The sequence below is a fragment of the Pyrus communis genome, chromosome 12 (assembly GCF_041283825.1).
Source record: "Pyrus communis isolate YQ-2024b chromosome 12, ASM4128382v1, whole genome shotgun sequence".
Classification (NCBI taxonomy): domain Eukaryota; kingdom Viridiplantae; phylum Streptophyta; class Magnoliopsida; order Rosales; family Rosaceae; genus Pyrus; species Pyrus communis.
Genome location: NC_142576.1, coordinates 24,202,412 through 24,228,688, shown reverse-complemented (window position 1 = coordinate 24,228,688; position 26,277 = coordinate 24,202,412). Strand labels below are relative to the sequence as shown.

The window sequence follows — 26,277 nt, the reverse complement described above, 5'->3', positions numbered from 1 at the left end:
TTTGATCTTTAGGCATTCGATAGCGAAACAATAGGAAAAAGAAAGAAAATGACGATTTCAGGTGTCTAGAGTAATCTCGATTGAGTTTAGGCATATGCATGACAATAAAAAGATGAGGCTATATAGATTTTGGAGATTAAATCCATCCTGTCCTACTTTAAAATGCGTAGGTGAAGAGTGTTGTTGCTTCGAAGTGTTCACGTGCGGACATCATTGTGCCAATTCCTGGCATCGCCGTGTCTGCAAGCAAACATGTCATGCCGGTAAATTTCTTTGACGTGCAAAACCGGAACCATCGTGCAGAAGTCTCCGTTTCCCGCATGACTATGTCTAGCAAACATGCCATGCTGGAAAATTCTCGAGCTAGCAGAAATGAACAAATTGGGGGTTCTCTTCGATTGGTAGACTCGTCATGCACCGAACTCTGTTCTGCCACAGGAATTTCTTGGGAATTTAGACTTCTTTTCTGGTCTTCCAACTTAAAAAGCTGCTAGGATTGCTTGACCGTCATGATCAGAGGAGTAGGCTGCCACTTGAGAAGCTTCTTGTGCGTAGAAACCGTTTCCGGTTGTTTGTTGGCAAGCTCCATTTTCATCCTTGTATGCGAATTAGTTGCGTTCTCTCGAAAGAGGCGTGAATTGCTGTATTTTCTTTGTGGCAGTAGGCTAGTAGCTTCGAAGTTTGAACGACTTCAGAAATAAAAAGACAAACACCTTTGTCTGCAACACATGAAAACAACATCACAGAAAACAAATGAACAACTCAACAAAACATATTTTATACCTTGAGATAGACCTTCCTGGATGATCTTAGCTACAAAGTCCCCGCCTTCTTTTGTTGCAGAAACAAATGAGAATTCATATTTTGCACGCCCCCTTTTTTTTCTTGTGGATTGAAAATACACATTTTCTTTCCTACTTATGAGATAATTATTATCTGCATGTAAAGCCATTTTTATTTTGGGCCTGGAGCACATCTCTTATCTTTGTTTTGTAACTTGATCCAATTAGTATGAATTTTATCTATGGGCTGTTTATATATATATATATATATATATATATATTGTTGTGGTGTTAGACAGCGTACATATGGAAGTATGTCTCTGAAATGAATTCGATACGAAAGAAACTTAGTGATGAACAAATGTTTATTTACAAGCACAAATGAAAACTAATAGGAAAAAAAAAAAAAAGCTACCAAATACTGGAGCTAACTGAGATGCTTGTAGACTACGATATGGCTCTTAACGTTGTGTTTAGAATCACCCCACTGAAGTATAGCATGCATAACTGTTTCGTTCATCGTCGGGCGACCGGTCACCACAACCTTGAAAGACCTTCTCTGATGCAACTTAGTGAAGGTCAAGGTATTCGGTATGACTTTCACCCCCAGACCATTCGAATTCGTCACCTTTGCCTTGTATACTGAATTACCGAACCCTACATGCGTAACTCTTCTGTAGAAGACTGCTGAAACGCTAGAGTTGTCATTCGGGAGAAGCTGAAGATGCATAGAAGGATAGTTGAGGCCGTCTGTGCCTCGTGGAGGTTTAAAGTTTGAGCAATTGTAATTCTTTTTATCCCCAACAAGTTTTCCAATGTCTGTGTCGTTGAAACCTTCCTTGCACAAGAAACTAAAGTAGTCATCTAGGGTTATGTCGTAGATAAGACCAGGATGCACCGCCTTTGTCGGGTTTACTTGTCCTGCTCCTGTGGCTAGCTGGGTATCTGCTGTTTCGTTTTTCATTGGTGTGGCTGAGCCAAGTGAAGTGAAAAGATTGGTTAGTGCATTTCTTTGATGGACTTTATTATATTGTTTTTGATTGTACGGTTTGGGAAGGCTAACCAGTTGTCATGAGAGCGGACTTGATGGCAGCAGGTGACCAGTCCGGGTGGAAAGACTTGACATAGGCTGCTGCTGCTGCTACATGAGGGCAAGACATGGACGTACCTGATAACACATTGAACACATTGTGGCGCAGATCTTCAGGGTAACCAGTTATGGATGGTATCTTTGAATATGCAGCCAATATGTTTACCCCTGGTGCAGAAATATCAGGCTGTACATGAAAATAGTACCTGAGTATAACTAAATATGTAGAGAGAGAGAGAGAGAGAGAGAGAGAGAGAAATGCCTTGAGGATGTTGAGGGTTATCTGTTGAGGTCCTCTTGACGAGAAAGAAGCGACGATGGGGGCGGTCGTACTAGGAGTTCTGGTCTTGTGTATGACTGCCGTAGGGTTTCTGGAGTTAGTTCATTCCAAACCACAAAGATTATTAGGTTTTTTCATACTTGAGAAGGAAACTGATTTCTGCCCACTCCTTTTCGTCTTGTCCATAAAAAGACAGGGTTGTGCACAAAGAAAAAAGTGGTATGCGGAAATCATTTCCTTTTGAAAAAGATTTATCAGCCGTGAAATATGAGATTGAAATGAGCTATACAAAACCATACTTGGTAGAGTTGATGTACTTGTCGATCTTGATCCCATCTTGGACAAGGATATCGGTACCAGGGATTATAGGGCTATATGCATAATCATTAAGTTCATCACGTGAAATTAGGGTTCCAGCACCCTTTAACCGTTGAATAGTGTAATCCTGATAACCAAACCCTTGGCAGTACACAATCCTCCCCTTCACCAGGTTAGCGTTTAGAGTCCAGGAATCACAAGCACTGCCATTATCATTTTCAAATCATTTGATGGGTTTATATTCTTGAAATTGCATTGAGTTCCAACAAAATTATCAAGGCGAATTTACAAGATAGTTGAAGGATATTTCTTATGAGCACATATATGTTTGCCTTCTCACAACATGTAACTAATCGTACTGTGTAATAATCGAACGTGTTACAAGTGACAATTATGTGAAAACAATAGACTGTGCTAAAACTCATACCTTGCATTTCCCCCGAATTCATTACTCGTGTTATATGCAAGGGCTCCACTTATAAGAGGATACATCAGTTTCTTCGGCGAATAGGTATTGAGTGCATTTCCCTACAATTGATTGAATAATCAGTTAACTGATCATCAGACTGCATGATAATTTTGTACTCTTATGTGTTTGGGCGTGAGATAGACACTACAAAAAATATGTCTATAGCCATTGACGTTAGTTGCACTGGATTGGGTGAGTAAAACCGCGTTTATGTGCAATTAGTATCAGTGAGTATTATCAGATTGTCCTAGTGAGAGAGGGAGAGAGACTTACAGAAATCCTCTGGCCATTGCCAAGTTTAACTACAGTCTGTAACTGCCTATCAAGCGTATTAGCAGCCACTGTCATAATCCATGGTGCTACATTCTGCACACTGGCCGGAAGCCCATCATTCCCAGCTGAGCACGACACAAAAATCCCTTTTTTCATGGCATGAAATGATCCGATGGCAATGGGATCGTCCAAAAACCTCCGCGAGTGACCACCAATTGAGATCGATATTAAGTCCACACCATCGGCAATGGCCTCATCAAACGCGGCCAAAATATCCATGTCACTGCAGCCAAGAGTGCTCCAGCACACTTTGTAAACGGCGATGCGTGACAATGGCACACCCCCGCGTGCAGTCCCCTTGGCAACGCCGTATAAGCTGGCACCTTTAACGGCTGCACCAGCAATGGTGGAGGCAGTGTGAGTGCCGTGGCCATCATCATCGACTGGACTTTGAATGCCCCAAGTACGGGCAATGTTCAGTTTAAAATATTTGGCACCAATCACCTTGCTGCTCAAGAAAAAAAAGCATATAAATAAGGTTTTCACGAGACCGGTATGTTGAAGAATACAAGAATCTCACCTCGGAAAATTAACAAAACTAAATAGCTCTATTTAATGACTGCACTTCTAACTACACAGGACTTTCGTGATAAAACCTTCAGACATATCGTGCTGTGCAGGTAATAAAATGCAAGTTAATAGAATTTAGAAAACATCGGTGTAGTTAGTAGTATGTCGTTGGCCCGTGTCCTTAAACTAACGATTTAGAGTGAGTGAGAGGGAGGGAGGGAGAGACATACTTGTTGCAGCCTGTGAAGTTTGCACCCTTCATACATTTGCCTTTCCATTTAGCTGGGGGTGGTCCGTAGCCTTTATCGTTGAAACTGGGAGCCTGCATGTAAATTCCTAATACACACAGAATTTGAAAAGGTTACAAATATTTTGTTTCACAATTTTTCAACTTTGTTTCTTTTGCTATTGTCTTTCAATCGGAATAACAGAACACACCGATGAATTGATGATCATTTAGTTCAATGATGTCTAGTATGGAGTTCAAATCTCATAAACGACGGTTCTATCAATAAAAGAAAAGAGAGAAAAGAATGGCAGATTATACCAACCTGAATCCAACACACCCACTATGGTATTGCTTTCTATCTGAGAGTTCCTTTTCTTTGATTTCAACGGCAACCCTAGGTAATCCCATGACCTTGTTGTATGAAGTTTGCGCACGGTGTTTGGGAACACTGACACAACACTATCATCATCTACAAATCACAGAAAATCATAAAAATTATAAATAGCAGTGCCTAATGATTCGGATAATAATTCGAGACCTAATTAGGGTAGCATCATTTGTTTACTTATTTATTCAGTTATATTTCGAAGAACCTGAGAGTGCCTGTGCTTCATGTGGCAACAATCTTGCTACGAACCCATTGAAACTCCTTCCATAACTATGAATTCTTGATTCTCTGGCTACTTTGACACTGAAATTTGAAGGGAAAATGTTCGGTGATCCTCAAGAATAGCTCCGTATATAAAAATTTGAAAAAATTTGGTTGGAAGAAGCTGGTCATTACTCTCCGATCGCTTGCGCGAGCAGGTTATGGTGTCTGCTCATGACGGAAATTTCGGGTGCTGGTAGTTCTCCCATGTACACAATGTAAGGCTGTTAAAAGTACAAATCCAAATCACTTTGTTACATTGTCACATTTGACCAAATCACTTTGTTACATTGTCACATTTGAATATCATATTATCTTAATTTACATTCTGACAATAGAACATGATAACGTTGTTGCACAAAATGATGATGAACTGCCGAGAGGAATGGAAAATATTATCGTCTGAAACATACGTACCTTCCTACCATCATTGCCATTCTCACGTATTCCTTCACCCAACGTAGCTACTAAATAAGTACTGAATACAAGAATCACCAGTAGATTTTGTAACATCCTCATTGTATTTCAATTTGCTAAATCAGCGCGCGCGCGCGTGTGTGTGTTTTGTCTCTCTCTGTCAAACACACAAGTGAAAGGACTGATTAATTTGCTATAAATAGAGGAAGAGGAGAGAGCTTCATAACTGACATTGCATCTTCTTCTCAATGCATTCTCTCTCTCTCTCTCTCTCTCTCTCTGCGCAAAATATGGTGAGGGGAGTGAGAGTGAAATGAGCTGGTTTGTCTGTGTTGAACAAAGAATAAGGGACCGCTGTTTTAGTCCAAATAAGTCTGAGAGTTTGGTGGCTTGGATTTTGGATCTTGGGAGGGTATGTAGTTAAGGTGGTTAGCTAGCTGCAAACATCTAATGCATATAAATGATCTTACAGCTAGCTTCAGGATATTTACCACTTCTTGTCGGAATGATGAACAAAACTAAAGAAAAATAACCAAAATAAAAGTTATGGGCAATATAGTAAATTAAAAACAATAAGTTTATTTTTTTCTTTTCAAAGCCTCACAATCAGGTAACCAAATCAGTTGTCTCCATTTTCTCTTCCATGTTTTTCTCCCACATAAAATAAACTTTTATTGACAAAATAGTTATCCAAAAACAGTCGTTAAAGCTACGAAACTTTTTCTGCAACGAAAAATCGTTTGAAGGTCGTTACCAAAAAGCTTTAGCGATCATTTTATATTTTCTCGCTTTATAAGTTTTATGTTCAAAATTTTAACAAGCACGTGCATAACACGTGTGCAATTGCTAGTATCATCTTAACGCATGACTAGAATGTTAACTAGTAGTTATTCTGCACAGAACTAAAGGACTAGCTAGTTCCTCATAACGGAAACTCTAATTAATTAAAAGTGCCTGTACCTACTCACTTTTAGCCTGATGATACTTTTCTTTTCGATGTTGAAAGAGCTCCCAAAGAAATCTGCTAGCATAAGTTGCTTACGCGAGCGCGGGGGACTTCCGTCGACGGCGCAGCCCCTCGCTTGCGGTGGTAAATGGTAAAAGTTGCATTCGAAGAAATGGCATTAAATAACTCAAAATTTGATTACTTCTCTGTTTCATAAATTAATTTCGTTCTCTTTTCCTTTTTACAGACAAAACTATATACAAGAAACATGGCTTCTCATCTCCTTGCTGCCCACGCCTTATCGACGCCGGACAAAACAATCTCTTGACAACGAACAATTCCGGCCGCCCCTCCATAACACAGCCATCTCTCACTACCCTTGTTCGTGTTCCATCTCACTCTATGCATTGCTACTATTTTGTCAGGGAAAACTTCAGGCTCTTTCACGGTTTCTTCTTCTCGATTAGTGGGCTCTTCATCCATGCATACCGATACTTGGTCATCATCTGGCTTTTTCTTACTTGTCTCTGATTTCTTTGCTTTTTTGCTTTCGAGAGAAGCCACCCCAGTTTCTTCTTCCTGCGTATTAGTCGGCTCTTCATCTAAGCATACCATTGCCCAGTCATCATCTGGCATTTTCGTACTGGACTTGGATTTCTGCGTTTTTTGGCTTTTGAGAGATGCCAATTTTCCCCCAGTGTCCGATTCAATACCCGGATCATCACCATAACAAGGAGCTGCAACAAAGAGACAATTTGATGAACATTCCAAAAGATGGAACTAAGAACATAGGGTGATTAAAGAAAATGTCGGGGGTTACGCAATTGACAAAGCTTTACCTAAACTTTGATCTTCCGATGTGTTGTCCTTTGCCGTCTTATCATTAGTAGTTTTCACTTTGTCGGCATTGTTGCGAACTACCTTCAGTGGGAAAGGGGAATTTGATACCGGAGTATTGATGGCTATAGCAGATTCCTCCATTGTCAATGACACACAGAAAATGTGGGGCTCTGTTCCGTCGAGGATCTTTCTCCAGAGATTTGGCTGTAAGCTGATTATATGAAAACAAAAACGAAACATTTAAGTATATAACAACTTGCAGTTCATTTGTATCAATTACAAAATCCTAGCATCAGCCTTTGCAACAAAAAAGGGGTCCAAGCATCATGCAGAAACCGAGTTCATGAGAACAAAAAAGACTAGACAAAACCTGCTTGGTTCGTTGTTAATGATACTCGCTATTAAGTTTAAAAAAAAAAAAAAAAAAAAAAAAAAAAAAATGTCGACCATCTAATCTAAACTGACAAGTTCGATACGCATATCCCGAAAACGTTCCCACCCACCCACCCTCCTCCTCCTCTCAATAACCAAATGTAACTAAATGTATCAGTGAAGAAACTAGAAACCGTCTAATCTTTAACAAAGTAGATCCCTCATTCCTTTGGGAAGGAAAAGGTACTCGATGTGCCCCAAATTCCTCTAACAAGTTGCTGCATGTCTGATGTTACTAAAAATTTAGACACGGTCATACAGTGTCCATAACTCAAGATTTTACCTCCATAACTGAAAAGTGATGTTAAGCGTATCTACAAGAAAGATAGGAACGTCTGATAAAGTGATATCAACGGAAGAAGTTAAAACTCACCTGGAAGCGGAGAACAGTTCCGTCTGCACCACAATATGCAACCATACCTGAGATTTGAAAGTGGAGTTCTCCAATTAGAGGATACAAAAAAAATGCTGGAATCAGAAGTTACACAGAAGTATATGACAAAGTAGATTAATCAGGAAATCCCACCACTGTCACGGTCAATCCAGACAACTCTTCCCGCTCCCAAAGTTTATTTATAAAAAAAATAGCAAGGCACAGCCACAGATATGAGTAGCATGCTCGCTGTGTGAAATTTTGGTCAATGACAATGATGTAAAATTCTTGGCAGACAGGAGGCTAAGCATCAAGGGAGAATAGGAATTTCAGACACAGCAACATTTTCCCAAAAAATTTAAGAATTCAGTAGCCAACGCTTATGCAGTTTCAATCACGTGAGGAATAAGTCCAAACAAGGAAAATTGGAAGAAATGAGCTGATACTATTTCATAGTATCTATCTAATCTTATGTACAGTCTGCTTATGTAAATTCAGCAGTCAAGGAGACTATTGAACCTCAGAGATCCAGATCCAGGTACTATACATAAATTTTCTTTTCTTTTCCTTAAAAAGAAAAATAAGGCCACTTTTCATTTTGAGTATGGATCTCTCAGTGCACCGAACTTAGCATCGAACTTAGCACCAGGTTGCAGACGGTTGAGCCATTTCCCGTTAGGCCATACTGATATGTACCATTGTGGTCAACTCTAACATAATCAATACATGGGTATGATACCCACACACCCCTTTTTACTTCTCACACACCCCTTACTAATTTTTGTCCTTTGATCTTCTTCAATTCATTCCACCCGATGGCTGGAAATTAAGAGGGTGTGTGAGAAGTAAAAAGGGGTGTGAGGATAGCACACCCCATATGCATTATGCACACATTTGTAATTAACTGAAATACAACTCCAGATAGATAAGCACAAGGAAGACCTGTTAATAGCGATGCATGAACACTCCAGATAGCAGGCCTGGTTGTTTTGTTCCAACCCTTCCTGTTACAGGGTCATCGGATGCAGCCTTCACCAAGCTGATACCTTTCATTGTTCCATCATCAAAGGATAAAATAACACACCTACAAAAAAAAAAAAAAAAAAACACAACACTCGCTAAAACTAAAAAGTATATAATACATATGAGTACATATGCACACCAACCAGATAGTTACACTTATGTTTCAGACAAAAAGATTGCGCACCTTGGATCTGGAAGCCAATTCAGGCTATATATGAACCTTGGTAAATGATCAAGGTCCCACAACGGACGGAATGGATCACTGCAAAACCAAAAGTTATACATATTATTATGAAATGCAATTTCCACTGAAAACCACAATCATTTAACTAACTATAAAGGAGGAGAAACTACATACGAGCGTAAGAAAAAAAAAGCCATTATACTTACCACAGGTCCCAAAATTTTAGGCCTCCATGTCCAGCAGTAGCTATAAGATTGGCACCCTCTGAATTGCTGAAATTCACAGAGTTCCATTTCACATATTTGAATGAATAAATATAAAATTGATAAAATAAATAAAAAAGAGCCTGAAATAGCAATCTCTATGCCCTATATCATAATTTAGTGACGTTCAAGACAACCATTACAACACCCATACCTGCACGGAACTTCAACTGTAAAGTACCACATAAAGAAGTAAATAAAATTGATTTCCAACATAGCTAACCTTTCAGCAGGGGCCCAAGCAAGTGCCCTAATTGGATTTGTATCTGCTCTGAAGCAAAGTAAAGGCCTTTTATCTGCTGAACAAGTGGAGAATTGAAGCTAACATTCTTAGATTACTTACTAATATAGTTAAAAGTCATAACTCCAACAGAAATGTAAAACCATATCTACATTTTTTAGGTTCTCTGTTAGCCATACCTTGGGATGCATTACTTACTGAAAACTTCCATAAAGCAACCTGAATATGTCAAAAAAACTTTTTAGTTACTATCAAGAAAAAAAAGAACAATAACTCAAGAAACAGACTCCTTCCAACTGGACGCAGAATGGGATGGAGCAGATGAAACTAGCAAATTCAAGAACAAAATACACTGCTTATCCTTCTAACGGAAACCCTTCATCAAGTTAACATGAAATCTTACTCGAAACTATGCAAAAGCATGATAAAAGTCTACAAGGAAAATACATTAAAGAAACATTAAAGACTGAGGTGCAAGAAAATTACCGTTCCATCATTGCATCCAACAAGTAGGTAATCATGAGGTGGTGAAGGTGACCATTCCACAGTAAGAGGGATGCTGTTAAACAAAGCAATGGATTTCCAATTTCCAGTGAATCATAAAATGTCACATAATATGGCCAAAAAGACATCTGAATGCAGTGAGAAAACCATGAATATTCTACAAGATTATCCAGCAAATGAAATAATTCTCCACTGATGATATCATGCGCATGGGAATCTTGTACAGCAATCAAAATAAGCCAGGGAAGTTCTGATATGATTTTATTGTTGTCAAAAACTAGGAAATGATGCTCTCAATTACATGGAAATCTAAGAAAATTTCCAAACTATTGGCAAAAATGCGGAATATACTTTTGGGTACCTCTTTTCACCACCACACTTCAACATTGAGCATCTGAAAACTGGCGCTAATTTTACAAATCGAGGATCAGTGCCCTCACCACATGAAGAAGAATAAATAACTTCAATTGCACGAGGAAGAGGAACATCCCATCTGCATTTAAAAGGTCCAGGATAAGTATGATGAGATAGCACAAAGTCATTTAGCTAGCGATGATTTGTAAACAACTGTAATCAAAAGTCTCAAATATATCTTGACTGCAAAGTAAGAAACTGAAAATTCTTTGAGAAGATATCTAATAGATATAGAGATCAAGAGGTCGAAACAAAGAATATGTAAAAGGACCTAAAGTGTAAGAAACAAAAAGGTTCCCTGTATAAACAAGTAGGTTGATGCCTTACACTTCCAGAGACCCATTTCCTGACAGAACAGCAAGATAGCCCATCCGATGCTTGCATTTGGAATCATGTTCATTACAAGGACGCCATTTCACATCCCAGGCAACCTTTCCATGGTGAGCTAGGCATAATACAATTCATGGCAATGCAACATCCGTCGCTACTGAACACCTGGTCGAGCCAATTTCAGAGTAACCATTATTTTGAACATTTTTACTTGTTTGAGGATCCTGTCCTGAATTCTGTTGTGTGTGATGATCTGAAACAGGCAGTCCTTTCTCCCCATCTTGATTCAACAACGGTGGACTTGTATAAATATTAAGAGGATCCTGTCCAGAAGTCTGCAGATCTGAAACAAGTGGTCCTTTCTCCCCATCTTGATCCAACAACGGTGGACATGCATAACTGTTATGAGGATCCTGTCCTGAATTCCGCTGTGCATGATAATCTGAACCAAATGATCCTTTCTCCCCATCTTGATTCAACAACGGTGGATATGTATCACTGTTATCACTCCCTGCACTTTCGATATTATTTAATTTTCTCCTCCGAACATGTGATTTCCGAGCTGGATCAGATGCTGCCACATGTTTGTAACTCTTTCGTTGTTTACCATGATCTTCTTGTACAGCATGTACATAAGTATTTGCAGGAACACAATCCGTAGAAGGCAACTCTAGTGATCCCTCTGGATATTCAATGGCAGGAACCTCAACATAATTATTGCTCTCATCCAAGTTGTCAACATAATCTTCTGTTGCATATTTTTTAGGTCTTCCTCTAGGCCTCTTTGGTCGAGTTGATTTTTCTTCTGTGGCCTCTTTGTCAGCAGATTCTTCAATTGGATTCTTTCTAGGTCTTCCTCTACGCCTCTTTGGTTCAGTTGATTTTTCTTCTATTGGCTTCTTTCTAGGCCTCCCTAAAGGCTTCTTTGGTTCAGTTGATTTTTCTTGTCTGGCTCCACTGTTCTTACTCCCCTGCTTTGGCTTTTCTACTATTGAATGTATGTCTTCCTTATTTACACCAACATTTAAAAGACACCATATCTGAATGGCGCCTCTTCCGGTCAGTGGCTCGCCTAATTTGTGATAAGAAGATCCAGGAGGATGAGCAGCTACAGCAATAAACTGCAAAGTATGGTGATGATAACGTTGTCTAATATAGAAGACTTGAACTACTTTAATATGGTAAAAGTTCTAAGTTGTATAAACCTCACTAATTTTACACATGTTGCTGATAATAACACAAAGAGTAGCATAAACGTTTGAACTCTAGTCCTAAGCTTTTGATTCTTTTCATGATAAGGAAAACGAATTATCACTATGGTCCAACATCAAAGTTCCAACTCTTCCAAAATGTATGTGTATTTAAGATTTAAGCTAACATATTTGTCATTGGCCTCAAACTTGCTAGCATGACTAATAAACTAATGTGAATTTAATGACGTAAACATAAGAAACCGAACCCAAGAAAGCCTCAAGATGGAAAACCATACTAAGAATCACCTAAAAGGGGACTTCTCATCCATTCGAGAGAAAACTAGTCAAGGGAAGTTTCCTACATTGCTCAAAACTAAAATTTCAGAGTTCACTATTTAAGGCACTTAATATTCTGAAGGCATCTGTTCAAGTAGTTATCACGATTCACTAATGATCAAGAATGTTAAAGTCAAATATTACAAAAATAACTTCGTAAAAAGCAAAAGTTATCACATCACATTTCCTTCTATGAGAAGTAGCGAAAGCTGTAGACCCTTAAAGTAACAGACTTTGACAAGAATAAAAAGAAGGAAGGGCCTCAAAAAGACCATGTACCTCGCATTTTGGATGATTATCGCTACTTTGATGAACTCTAGGACACCAATCCAACGCCCAAACAGGCCCTCCAACATACATCACAAAGTCTTGGCTGCAAAAATGTATAATGGACATTTGGAGATATATATCAGTCCTTGTTTAGGTGGCACTGAAAATCCAATATACAAGACTAACATCAAATTTAAATTTGAATTTATTAAAACAACGAAAGCAACAATCTCCAAGAACTTTGAAAAGAAGGACAGCAAAGGAAACGCAAAAACACAAGCACAAAACAACTTAATCGTCACAAAGTGCCCCAATGCTAATGCCAATTCACATACCTCAACTCCGGAGATGGTGCGCCACCAGAAAGTGCCTTGTCCTGCATTAACATGTAAACCGCAAGATTAGATCAAATGCCAATTTTGTTTCTCATATGAAAATGAGAGACATTGCAACAGCTTATTCTTTGCAAAACTATTAGAGGCAAACCGACCATAAATTCGAATTCGAATATATGACCTTAGGAACTGTTGCAGAAGAAAATTGCCGTAAGTTTATCCCGCCGACGACATCCACCCCCTCAGGACTTCCAACTCCACAAGCAAATCGAACATCTCGAGGTTCATACTTAAAATCCGCCCATTCCCTTCAACAGAAACGTTTCTTTGCAATCATCATAACAAACAAAAACGTTTCTTTACAATGAACACAAAAGAAAAAACGTTTCTTTGCAAAATTAAGCAACAAAAACACTAACAACAGAGAGGCATTTAATTTCTTATTACCTTAGGAAGGTAACTGAGGACGATAAGCGTTGAATCTCGCCGTCTTCGACACCGCCATCCTCCTCCGCCTCGCCGCAGAGCTTGGCAATGGTGTCCATAACTCTGAAGTGATTCTCCACCGAGTCGTCGAACATGGAAACACTAACCCTAGGCCCATTCCTCGAGCCTTCTTCCCCGATTCGAACTGTCTCCGGCTCAATTCGAACTCCCTCCGGCTCAATCCGAGCAGGCTCCGGGTCAATTCGAACTGGCTCCGGCTCTGGGTCTGGGTTCTGATCAGTGGATGTTGTTGCTGCTTGGGTTTTTCGCTTGGTCTTGGTTGTTTTCCCGCGTTTTGGAGCCAATAGGACCGCGAGTGGAGGTTCGACTTCCACTTCCTCCTCCATTGCAATATTAACGTTGTCTTTTTGACGATGTCCTTGCAATTGATACCCCACACAATAGCCACCAAACTCTCCCACCTAGGGGTGGGTTCGGATTATTTTAGTTTTTTGCTAAAATAAAAAATTGAACCGAAATTACTGTTTGATTCGGTTATATTCAGTTCGGTTTGATTTCGTTATTTTCTACAATTCGATTTGATTTCGTTCGGCTTTTATTAATAAAACCTGGTTGGTTCATAAAGGAGTAAAAAATAAAATCTAAAAAAATCATAGCAAGGAGTTAACTTCTCAGATTCCATCGCTAAATTTCACTAAATCTAGTACTTTCCACACTAAAAAGCCAATAGATCACAACATATTCATTAGGCCAATTCATGTTACTAAATAATGACCAAGATTTAGCACCCATTAGTTCAATTGGTAACTTGAGACGGATTAGCAAAAACCCTAATTTTCAAAACAATGGTGTTTTAAACAATGGTGTTTTCGATTTGGTTTGACTTCTTCGAGTTCTATTTGATTTGGTTTTGTTCGGTTTTTAGGCAAACGGTTCGATTTTTTCGGATTTCGGTTTTTCAAGCCCACCTTTACTCCACCCACCTCCTGAGAAGTCCTCGTATTGCATACCCTTCTTTTTATTTAACAAGAAGTAAAAACTCCCCCACCCACCCCAATTTCTGTTTGCCACTAATTACACTGGCGACCCTTGAACTAGATTTGGATTCAAAATTGATGGAGTTTGGGGTTTGTTGAACTAGATTTCGAGGGCATGATCGGCTGTAACAACAAAGAGCGTTTGTAATGCAAGAAAGGTGTTTTTTTTTTATTTATTTATTTATTTTTTTTTTAAGTACACGAGAAAGGTGTTATAATTGATGAAAAACTGGTTTTGTCCTTATTTTTTTAACAAACGATATTATCTATACTAAGCGAAAGTAGATGAGATTAACCTCATAATGGGTTAGTAATAATGTGGTTCAAATTTGCCTTTGGCGAGAATGAAACCTAAGATCTCTCGCTTACAAGTGAAGATGAATAATACTAGACTATAGTATTAAGAGAAGAGGAACCTAAAATCTCTCACTTACAAGTGAAGAGGAATACCAATTAAAGCCAAAGAAATGCAGCATTTCATGAAGCAAACGTTGCCAATATTTATTTCAAAACATTGACTAAAAAATGTTGTAAAATAAAAATTTCTGCCACCATCCTCACACATTGTCCACCACCATCACCCTCACCATGGCCACAACCACCTTGGCCATCCCCGCCACCTCCTAACAACAATTTTCATAGCCATCCTCTCACAACCATTGTTAACATAACAACTCCCTATCGCCATTGCCACCACCCTCTCACAACCATTGTTATTGTTAACACAACAACCCCTTGTCACCATTGTCATCGTCGTTGTCACCACCACTCTCTCTACCATTGCCTCTTACCCCACTCTAGCCACCACATATATCTTGTCACCACTACTGTAGTACTACCACCACTTCAACCATCACCTCAACCACCACCGCCACTATCTAAAATTTATAATAGTACATGCCCACACACAAAAAGTGTGCGAAATCCTTTACTCTTGTTTTTAAAATTAAAGGAGAGAGGAAGAGAGTGAAGAGAGAACATGGGAGTAGGGAGAGAGGGAGAGAAGTTTATTTTTTATTTTAAAAAAAAAAAAAATTTAGACATGATACAATCACCTGTATGTGACGCTTAAAAAAAAAAAAAGCAAAATTTTGCTTTTGTGAAATTACATTTATGTCCTTAACTTTTTTGTTGTGATAGAAGATAAAAATGTCTTTTCACCCTCCTTGGTTTGACAAAAAGGGTTTCATTACTATGTGGTTTAGATTACACAAACATTACTACCAAAGATAATGTTAGGAATGACACACCCTGATCGAAATCAAGGCGTGCTGGTCGTCACGTGAGGGTGACGTAGCCATGTGCACAGTGCGGAATCAATAAAAATATAAGAAATGCGAATAAATAAAAACCAAACTAACTAGAGCACTAGATAAGATAAGGTGCAAGACGAAATAAGTGTGAATTCATAACCAGAGCACAAGTAGCCTAAGTGCAGTCCAGCAGGACAAATACTAATTATACAACACCCAAAGTTGACCATACAATGATGATAATCTGTCAGAGATGCCGTGGATTCCTCGCAAGCCACCACAAAGCACTCTTAACTAGAACCTGGAGGAGCGCAAAACAGAAAGTGTGAGCGGACAAAAACAAAACTTTTCAAAACCATTTCAATTACCAAAGATAGTAACCCCTCGCCATAAAACCTGTATAATTTCCCAGAATAGAATATATATATATATATATATATATATATATATATATATCTATAACACAATCATGCTCAGAATAACAGAATTCACAAATATGTCATGTCGAATATCTCAGCATAAAAATATGTAAGCCAAGTGATATAAATCAATGTAAATGATATGCCAGTCGGAGTTACCTAACGTGACCTGTATGGTTGAATCTAGAGCTCATCCATCTAGCCGGAGTCACCTAACGTGACATGTATGGCTTAAATCCACATGTCAACAAATATACCTGCACACGAGTCGGAATCACCTAAAGTGGTCTGTACGACATAACTAAGTGTAAATAAATACGCTTAAGTGCTATGATCACGTGAAGACTGTGTGAATAATCGCGGGTCACCTACGAGTCAGAACCACTTATAGTGGTCTGTACGACAGGACTGTGCATCTAACTTGGATCCAAGGTGAGCGTATGGTGCGGGAGGTGAACATCACGTGAAAGATTGTGCCCCAACCACGGGCGGGAGCACTAACACCGGGGTGCAGGTTTATGAGCTCTCAACGTATCTTACATAATCAACTAATTTACATAAACAATCTACAATTCACCTAATACTTACCTGAGCGTCCACAGCGTCAAATCACAATATGCACATATCATACAAATTCATCATCTAAGCATAAATCAATAGGCATGGCATTTCAATTATAATTTCATTTAAATCGATTTTCTGGGAAAAATCTCAAGTATATAGGTATATACGGAAAACCAAAAGCCCACTCACTGGTATGTGGAAGGGTCGTATTCCCCAAGCCTTGATTGACTGCGCTCGTCTTGAGGATAGGTCTCATCTATATGCGAAACAACTATATAAACGTTAATTTAAAGCACATAAACGAAACTAACTAATAACTTCTCATACATTGCTCAAATGGGGTGTTTGAATATACCAACGTGATCTAATCAACACCATGAACATCCTTATATTTTTAAAATAATTTTTGGGCCACCCACGCGCCACTACGCTTCGGCAAGGGCACGACCATACTCGCCCCCACGCGCGGCTAACCCTGGCGGAAACTTAATTGCCGTTAGGAATATTCCGTTAAAGTTGACGGAATATTCTCTGGTGGATCGCCAAACTCCGCCGCCGGCCACCGTCTTTGCCACCGGAAATTGAAAAATTTTCAAAGCTTGATATCTCTGCCATTTCTCAACCAAATTTCATGAAATTTGTACCAAAATGAAGCTTACAACGAGTAGAACACATTCTTACCACTTTCAAGCCTTGCAATCCACGGGATCTCGTCGGAGAAACCTCGAACACTCCGGCAACCTCTGCAACTTGACGAACTCGAGCTTCCCGATGTCCAAAACACTTCAAAATTACTTCCCGAGCTTCATGAAGACATCCTAAAGCTTCCTAGAACCTTAAAACTCATTGAAAATCCCACGATCATGACTGCATGAACAATGCCCAAAATCTGGGATTCCTAGGTTCTCAGGTTTTCAAAGGATTCATGTTCTAAAAATGGTATAGATGTGTTCCTAAGCTCCCAAGGAACACGAAGATGGCTTCCAAAATCTTGATCTGTGAATGCTCAAGTGGTTTGAGAAGTTGCCCGTACAATTGTACGGAAATGGAAAGAAATCTGAGAAGGAAAGAGAGATAAAGGTCAACGAGGTTGTTTGGGTGTGTGTGTGGTCCTAGTTGGCAACAAAACAACCAACCACAAACTAGGACAAATTTAGTTCCAATTGGGTCCAAACAATTAGGACTTAACATAAATTGGACCACAATCAAAACATATCACCCACGACACCAACTAACGTCCAAGGGCAATTTAGTCTTTTCACACCATCGATAAAAATAATTCGGGACTGGCTGTCACAAGGAAGACCAATTTTGTAGACTAAATTTTGTAAACTAATTAACATGAAACTTGATAATTGGATTATCACTTAAATATTGATTAACATGCTTATTTCTTATTGGTGACACATCATTTAGTTTGCAAATTTAATCTACTTAGTATTACTCTACTAGGAAACATGAATTTATTATTTTTTGACACTTTTATATTAGTATCAGACACATTTTCATAGTTTTCTTAAAAAAAAAAAAAAGAATCATTCTCAAATTAAAAGTACCAAACCTATATATATATATATATATATATATATATATATATATATATATAAGGATTGTATTAAATATATGTAAGTATTGTAACCAAATTTATATGCACACAAAATCTTAGAATCGACCTACATCTATGTTCCTCTTTATGGGCTTTTAAAATTATTTCACACGAAGATGCATGATTTGAGAGATCCCCGCCAAGAAAAGGGGACTAATTTGCTTGAATGGATACAGATTAATTTTCTAATAAGATTTTTTTGAGAATGGATATGTATAGGTTGATTTTCAACTAACTTTAATGATATGATTATTTTGTTACGATCACAAGTGGAGCTATGACAAATCAATTTCTTTACTGCCGGCCTAAGAGGCAACATAAAAGAAACGAGTCATATTCTAGCCATGAAATATTATAGTTATATATCGAGGTGCTGGTGAATCACATGATAGTGATTAGAGAAAAAGTTGAAATATCTCTATAAATAATTTTGAGTTCCAAAAGAGTGGACTGCAATGGTGCTACCATTAGCTAGTTCTTTTGAAAAAAAAATACCAGTCACATTAACTAATCATGTTAATTACCAACAGATAATCATAAGTTTTTTATTTTGAAATACATTAAATTGTTAACCCTCTTAATAATATAGAAATGCCGCTTGCGGGTTGGATTAGACTCTTCACGAAAAAAATGACTACATTAGCGGCTTGGTCGTAACCCTAAACCATGCAAAAATACTTCTTTCTTTTTTATGAACCTGCGATGGAACATTAAAACTAAAAACGAGGAGAGTGATGGAACTTGACCTTAACTACAATCATCATTTATAAAAAAAAAACATCCTGATATTAAATAATATCAGACGACCCCTCAAATTATTCTGCTCATACTTTAGGATACAAAGAAACATAGCTAATTAAGCGATGTGTCACATTATTGGCCTCTCGCTTAATATGCAACGCAAATTGGATACCTGGGTAAAGAGCTAGCTACAATTTAACATCACCAATAATTACTCTTCCCGTAGGTGAAGTATCCTTCACAAATCACACGATCGAAAGCCAACTTTACAGCAAATTCCAAACCTTCCCAAACATAATTGTTACATTACCCAATTGTCACAAAATCGTTGTTCATTCACCTGAGAATCAATTGGGACATATTGCATGCTGCTGGCACTTTTAGCAAAACATATGCAATGCAAAGAGGCCACACAAAATATTAAAATCATGTACAAAAAGAAGACAGAAAACTGCAGCCAGCGTGGTACAAATTGACTGAGTATGACATATGCTGTGTCGTGGAGCCAAGGAAGGCACATGTGAACACCTTGTGGACTTGTCACATATTTTGTAGTATATTTACTTTCCACTTCATAAGTTGGGACCAACGTTCCAACTGCCCAACGGCTTTGTTTTTTTTGTCTTTCTTCCTATTATTTGTTTTTTGTTCCTCTTATCTTATAATTTTACAAAGAGCGCACTTTTGCAATGCTATGTTTGGTTGAAAATTTTTTAAATTTCAATTAAGGTCAAGTACAAAAATTTGATATCACAAAAATTATACATATAAAGGAGAGACTAGAAAAGTTTTCATGAGCATTATAAAGGCATGTGAAAGAAATTAACAAAATTTTACTTGAAATGTGTCATTTGTAAAAAGAGAACTTCAAATATTGTTAGACCATTATTTTTGTTTTTTTTTTTTTTTTGGCCATGTGATAGTGTTTTGAGAATGCATCTTTTATTAAAAAATGTTGGCACTTTTATTTCTTAGTTTTCACTATTGGATTTCAAATGCACAGTTTTGGCTATAAGGTATATTGAATAAAGCACCTTATCAAAAAGATCGTTTCGTTTGTAGGACTAGAAACCTAGTTAGCCAAAGTCACCAAACCCTTTTGGCGAGTATGTGGTTTTGTGGATTCACATAGAATAACAAAGTACCCTAATTTAGTGAATACATAACAAGGAAGTAGAATATTATTATTATATATATATATATATATATATATATATATATTAGTAAGTGTACTTCTTCCAATATATCAAGAGTACTCACATCAATATGGATCAGGATCCTCTCCTAATGGATCTTGGTCACCTAATGGATCCTCTTGACCAAGGAATATGGGCCGTTGAATGAAAATACATTGGCTACAAACAGATGGTCATTTTAAAGTTATAATAATTATAACCGTTGGATGAAAATTTAACAGCCCACATTCCTTGATCAGGAGGATGCTCATCCTTAGAGTACTGCATAAAATAATATTGTGCAGCTTTCTGCGTACGAAACGAGACAAATAGATAAAGCAAATCATCACTAGCTTTAGCTAATTATAACATGAAGGAATATATATGTATCCACTTGCACAGTGATCAAGAAAAGCCAGCTACATTGCCACCATCTTGTACACCGAAATAAATACCGTACACCGCACCAAAGCAGACATTCTGGTTACATATGGTACGCATTGAATTCAGCCACAGGTTGGCCTGGTTTCATCCATGTCACACTGCGCACCCCTATTGCATTGGTAGACCCATATAACATGCACCAAAAATAGATGTACCACATATGGCTGAGCAGAATATATATGACCCATCGTGAGTCATGACTCATTACTCATGACACGATGGTGGTGCTAGTCCTTTCTTTCACCAGCACTGGAAACCCACCGCTTAAGGTCGCAGTGAGTCCAGGAGAGAACTTCGGCACACGACATGATTCATGTGCTGCATGTTCGATGTTAAATCGTCTCAGCAGTGAAAGCACAACAGTTTTCATCTCCATCACAGCCATCTCTTTCCCCAGACAAACCCTAAGTCCCGGTTGAAAAATTGGGTACTTGAAAGGGTTTTCCATGAAGAAAACGCCATCCTTCAACCATCTGTCGGGCTTGAATTCCATGCAGTCGGAGCCCCAACTCTCCTGGATCCTACCCATTGCGTACGGATGGTAAGTAACCCTAGTCCCTTTCCTCACAAACGTGCCATCGGGTAAAACATCATCTTGTTCACAAAACTTTGAATCAAACTGTACAGGAGGGTAGAGCCTCATGCTCTCATAAATTGCGGCTTGTAAATAATGAAGTTCTTGCATTTGCTCAAAGCTCTTGAGACCCTGATTGATTCCAAGCACTCTATCGGCCTCCAACCGAATTGCTGACGCAGCGTTCGGGTGGGTCCCCATGAGCCAAAAGAAACTTGTCAAAGCAGACGCCATAGTGTCACGCCCTGCCAATAGAAAACTTATAACAATGTCTCTTAAGTAGCCTTCATCTTCTACACTTCTCATGAATCTTGACAAGAGATCTCTTTGGGTTGAAAATCCCGATTCGCGCTTTCTGGCGATCACCTCTTTGGCTAAAGCGTTGATCAAATTTATGGATTCTTTAAGTTGCTTCTCGCTCCCCAAATTTAAAATTCTCTTGATCTTCCAAATCATGGGAGATGGCGTCATGGCTCTCTCGGCGGACAACTTCGAGGCCATGTCGAAAGCGATGGCGAATTCAGACAAGGGCAGTGACAACTCTAGGCACATAGGGTCCAACCCGAAAGAGAACTTGCATATGGTGTCGAACGAGAATCTCTTGAACACGTCTTGTAAATCGAGGACTATTCCGTTACCACCATCCGAATTAGAACAAACGGATGTTAAGAGAGGGATGAGACGGTGCTCGATTTCGTGATTGACAATCTCGAAAGCGTACGATCGTACCGAGTGTCTATCGAACTCGAGGCTTGCCATCTTCCTCTGAAACCTCCATGAGTGGCCGTCCACGTTGAATATGCCTTGACCTAGAAAGTCGCCAAGGATTGTAGAGAAGGGTTTGCCTTTCGGGTAGTTTTCGAATCGAGTTTTGAGCATGTACTCGACGTTTTCAGGGTTGGCTGTGATGGTGTTTCTTAGAACATGTATGTGGATGGTTTTGCTTGGAGAATCTTGAAGAAGATGTGCATACCAATCACAAAGGTTTGCGAATTCTAAAGACCAGCTTGAGGTGAGATAGGTCTGACAAATTTCACAACTGCACCATAGTTTTGATCTCAATAGGAAAAGGCTGAAGATCATAGAGAATAGAAGAAAGCAAATGAAGGTGTAAAACATTTGCAAGAGCCCATAAACTTCAAACTCCATTGGAAATATGACCAAGGAATGGAACATGGAAGAGACTGGTAATGAGAGAGATCACAAGATGGCATGACATTTTATATGCGATTCCATGGTTTTTCACGTAAATAATTTCCGCACACCTTTTACCCGTGCTTTTAAAAGTAAATATAAACAAATAAAAAACAGAATCAAATATTAATTTTAGTTCAGTGGTTTTTTTTTTTTTTTTTTTTTTTTTTGTGTACTTCTCCACTTCCAAAGAGAAATGATTGAAATATGGAAAGTGAGAGAAAAATATTTAGCATGAAGAACCCGTATGAGACGAGAGCAAACTGTGATGATCCGAGTCCACAAAACGAAAAATGTATGAAAAATACGTTCACTCACGTGGACTTATTCGTGTCTGTACGAACTGGCCTGGCCTTTTTAATTTTCTTTTTGGAGAACGGCTTTTTAATTTTATGAGGACGGGTTTGATATTGCTGTGTTTTGAAAAAAAAAAAAAAACTATTTTTGCTGTGCTGTGAGAATAAGCTCATTTTTGTTGCTTCACGTTTTCAGCTTTTTATTTCACCCAAAACTGTGTAAATAAGCCGTTCTTAAGTGTTTACCAAACACCTTTTTGAGCTTAGGTTTTTTTTATACCCACTTTTTATAAAAGCACTTCAGTACCAAACTAGTATTGAATCGGGGGAAAAATTAGTGTGATGGTATGGCCTGTATGGGTACGAATCTACTATACACATATATATATATATAATATGGGTATATATATGCTAAATTGTAGGCATGGATGAAGCTACAGAGGAGTGAGGAGGGGCGGATGCTCCTCCCCTCGCCGAAATCAAGCCCAAGAGCGATGGTTCCACCCCTCTGGTCTCATCGGAAATGATGGAGTCCCGGCTACTTCTTTGGTTTCTTTGCTGTTGCGCACAGCAGCAGCAACGAAGGGTTATAATTTTTTTTTGAAAATTCCTAGGCGGAACGAAGCCGTTTTGCTTTATTGAGATAAAAAAAAAATTGATTATCGTGGGAACCACTGGTCCCCCATTTTTTCTTCACACTTGCTCACACCCCGTCCGTTTTACGAGAGCAGCAAAATGTGCCCCAAAACTCGCAATTCACAAATATACCCTCAAGTTCTGACTTGTTAAATTATATTGGCAATGTATTTAATTTTGTATTTAAATTATATTGGCAATGTATATAAATTTTAGTCTACAATCACCTATTGTAGATTAATAGTTAGCGCATAATTCAATCTCTTACATATATGTAAATATTCGATAATTGGTTGTGTTCGTTTTGATCGTTTTCATAGTAGTGTGCATTTTAATTTATTCAAATGAGTAAAAAAATGAAGAGTCGTATGTATTTGGAGTTTACCTTAAAAAAATAGGTCAACTATAATTTACTCTGTTCACATTTGGAATGATTTTTAAAATGGGTCACGAAGTTTTAAAAGTCTCATAATGCATCATAAGATTATTATAAGTGTATTAATTTTTACCTTCGGCCTAATTGTATGATAATTTATTAAATTGATGACATTGTGAGCTTGAGAACCTTATATGAGCTAGCTTGTAAACTATATTTGCACCGGATTGACAAAAAACCTCTTTAATTTAGGATTATTAACCTTTTTAAAATTCGACTTCAACAAGTATTTAACCGAAACCGTAGGGTGATTGGTGTTGAAAATGTGTTTTTTTGGATGACTAATTAGAAAAGGAAAAAAAAGTATTTCGAATAGAAGAATTTGCGACGATCAACGACAAATTTTTTCCTCGAAAAGTTTTTCCAACGGCTCAATACCTTTTCCTACAGCATTTTACCCTTGTTAATAACGTTTCATTATGCAATGAATGAGCACATTATGGAATGTTTTCATGATATGAAACCTCGCTGGCAACAATTTTTACCCTTTCAAATTTTGCCCCTTCCCTCAGTAATTCTTGGCTTCGCTACTGATTATAGATACCTTTTGGATATTTGATAGTCTAAAACATATAATAGAAGTATCGACAATGTAATAAGTTTAGGAGAGTTTGTAGCAGTTATAACTTACTTCTCAATTTAGAATCTTAAAGCAACAAATGTTGTTCAAAATTCAAATATGACATGGTAGTTTTGTGGTTTATGCGCTTTACAACAGATTATGAGAATGAAGATCGACATTTTTAGGATGTAATTCTTATACGGACAATTGCAAATCATCAAAGAATGGTGCGATATTTTTCTTGTGGCCTTTATGGTAGTTCTCCGACTTTCGAGTGTCGTGTGTTAACCTTTTTATTAGTTGTAAATGGTTTTTCCGTGCCTAAGAAATTGTATTGTATATTTGAAAGTTTGTAATTGCAGAAGTAGTAATGTTTCTATTAACGGCCTCTAAAGAGTAAGGACTTATGTTTGACATGTTTTCTCATATGAGCCATTGACCATTCTCAATGAAAATTTCCTTTGATCTAAAAAAAATAATGAGAGCTACTAGACCCACCTCATTGTCTTATTTTCCCATTCACGTTATAATCTCACCCATCTTAAAAAAGTTAAAAAATTAAAATGCTATTTTCTCACCCACTATTATTCCCAAAATAACCTTTAACATATATGTACATATGAAATTATAAAATTGTCTCTTAAAAAATATAACAAATAATATGTAAATGAAAACCACTAAGGTCTGCAAATTCAAATGGAAACGATAGAGGTATCCAAATTCAAAAGAATTCGACAACGACAAATTTAAAAATACGATGGAAAAATTCAAATGACCTACACACAAATAACTCTTGTACCCTTTCAATGGAAACATAATCTTCTACCTCTTCCATAGAAGCATCATCTTCTACCTGTTCAATGAAAAAGTCATCTTCTAAGTCCATTGCTATTTTTTTTTACTTTCTCTGAATGAAAGGAGATGAAAATATGAGTTAGGGTTTAAGGTAGACAAATTGTCTCCCATGCCCAACCTGGTTTTTTTTTTTTTTTAATTAAACAAAATAAGATAATAAATGTCCTTATCGGTCTTTTTGTAAATGTCGGTCTTTTTGTAAATAGACAAATTTGTAATTAAAAAATTTATTAAAAGGTAGGTAGGAAGGTAAGATATTAGAATGAGAATAACATCACTCAAACTAATTAGCACATTTTTTTTATCCAATAATAGAGAATTAATTAGCCATGCATCATTCGTTCTTTTTTCTAAATAAAGTGCACTGTTGGCGCATGAGATTAATTGGTTAATTATTTGAGTGAGTTGAGCCATAAACTATTTAGCCCCTGTCAAGATCCTCCTCTATAACAACATAGAACTACCAAGTAAGTATGGTACCAATATAATAACTGGCTTTTAGCTAAAATGATTTATGAGATTACTCATCTAGTCTTTGAGAATGATAATCGATAGAAGTGTTTCCTGAGTTTGTTCACCGTAAATCGTTTTGATTATTCCATGAAAAATTTGTCAATATCTTTGTTAAGTGGAAAGGTTAGTTTTGCAAAAGTATCCTTAAAATTAAAATATAAAAGCTATATCAAGTTATTAGTAACCAGAAAAAGGTAAGGCTCCTTTATCTGATGTGTGTTTGTCGAGCTTATGTTCTTTACTTTTGTTTTGGAATAATGTTAATATTTCTTTGTCAGGACTTACGACCAAAACTTGAAATTCTCATTTACTGAAAAAGAAGAAGATAATAGATCATAATTAAATGTGTTAGTGACGTTGATCGTCATACGAGCACCCCAGCTGGAATTTGAAGTTGCTGATGGCATGTCATTTTCGTGTAGTTTATTGTGGCACGTAATGAGGTGTCGCTCGAGAGTAGAGATGCATTCATTTTCCACATTTTTTGTAAACTTACATCGATGGTTGCTGCATCCATAATTCTTTTACATATCGTTTTCATGCATGCTTCAGTCATGTAGATAGAAAATCTGTCCTGTAACGAGAAGTGGCAATCACCCTAATAATGCAGTATTCAACATCAGTGTCCTGATGCAGGGACATATTTTACAAGACTGCATTTTTCTCACCATCTTATTAATTACTATTAAATTACTATAAGTTTTGAGACTCGTATAGTAGATAAATTAAATCAAACTCATCGAACAATAATCAACTTATTGTAT

At 37.7% G+C, this 26,277-nt stretch overlaps 1 protein-coding gene and 2 pseudogenes across 3 annotated transcripts; all 3 read right to left on the bottom strand.

Moving 5' to 3' along the window:
• Nucleotides 1–1,087: 1,087 nt before the first annotated feature.
• Nucleotides 1,088–5,314, bottom strand: LOC137744587 (Subtilisin-like serine endopeptidase family protein). Its single transcript, XM_068484364.2, has 11 exons — nucleotides 5,078–5,314; nucleotides 4,796–4,884; nucleotides 4,605–4,702; nucleotides 4,334–4,480; nucleotides 4,013–4,118; nucleotides 3,213–3,720; nucleotides 2,898–2,998; nucleotides 2,452–2,673; nucleotides 2,135–2,243; nucleotides 1,846–2,059; nucleotides 1,088–1,754 (listed from the first exon to the last, which is right to left on the bottom strand). The coding sequence occupies exons 1-11, from the start codon at nucleotides 5,177–5,179 to the stop codon at nucleotides 1,210–1,212; spliced, it is 2,241 nt and encodes a 746-aa protein (XP_068340465.2). The 5' UTR covers nucleotides 5,180–5,314; the 3' UTR covers nucleotides 1,088–1,209.
• An 887-nt stretch (nucleotides 5,315–6,201) lies between these two features.
• On the bottom strand, nucleotides 6,202–13,633 carry LOC137744586 (uncharacterized; annotated as a pseudogene). Its single transcript, XR_015954524.1, has 15 exons — nucleotides 13,209–13,633; nucleotides 12,943–13,069; nucleotides 12,762–12,802; nucleotides 12,436–12,529; nucleotides 10,625–11,748; nucleotides 10,245–10,376; nucleotides 9,866–9,938; nucleotides 9,559–9,598; nucleotides 9,362–9,434; nucleotides 9,082–9,147; nucleotides 8,876–8,953; nucleotides 8,611–8,752; nucleotides 7,669–7,715; nucleotides 6,863–7,074; nucleotides 6,202–6,760 (listed from the first exon to the last, which is right to left on the bottom strand). The product of XR_015954524.1 is annotated as an uncharacterized LOC137744586 (transcript).
• Nucleotides 13,634–20,337: 6,704 nt separating this feature from the next.
• Nucleotides 20,338–22,207, bottom strand: LOC137744633 (cytochrome P450 94C1 pseudogene; annotated as a pseudogene). Its single transcript, XR_015954016.1, has one exon. The product of XR_015954016.1 is annotated as a cytochrome P450 94C1 pseudogene (transcript).
• Between the last annotated feature and the right edge of the window lie 4,070 nt (nucleotides 22,208–26,277).

Bases quoted from the DNA above. Each gene is read 5' to 3' on its own strand.
- LOC137744587 (XM_068484364.2), bottom strand. From the start codon at position 5,179: ATGAGGATGTTACAAAATCTACTGGTGATTCTTGTATTCAGTACTTAT. The intron at 3,721-4,012 runs GTATGTCTCTCC...TTTCTTGAGCAG, and splicing joins AACTTCACAGGCTGCAACAA to CAAGGTGATTGGTGCCAAAT. The intron at 2,999-3,212 runs GTAAGTCTCTCT...AATCAATTGTAG, and splicing joins GCAATGGCCAGAGGATTTCT to GGAAATGCACTCAATACCTA.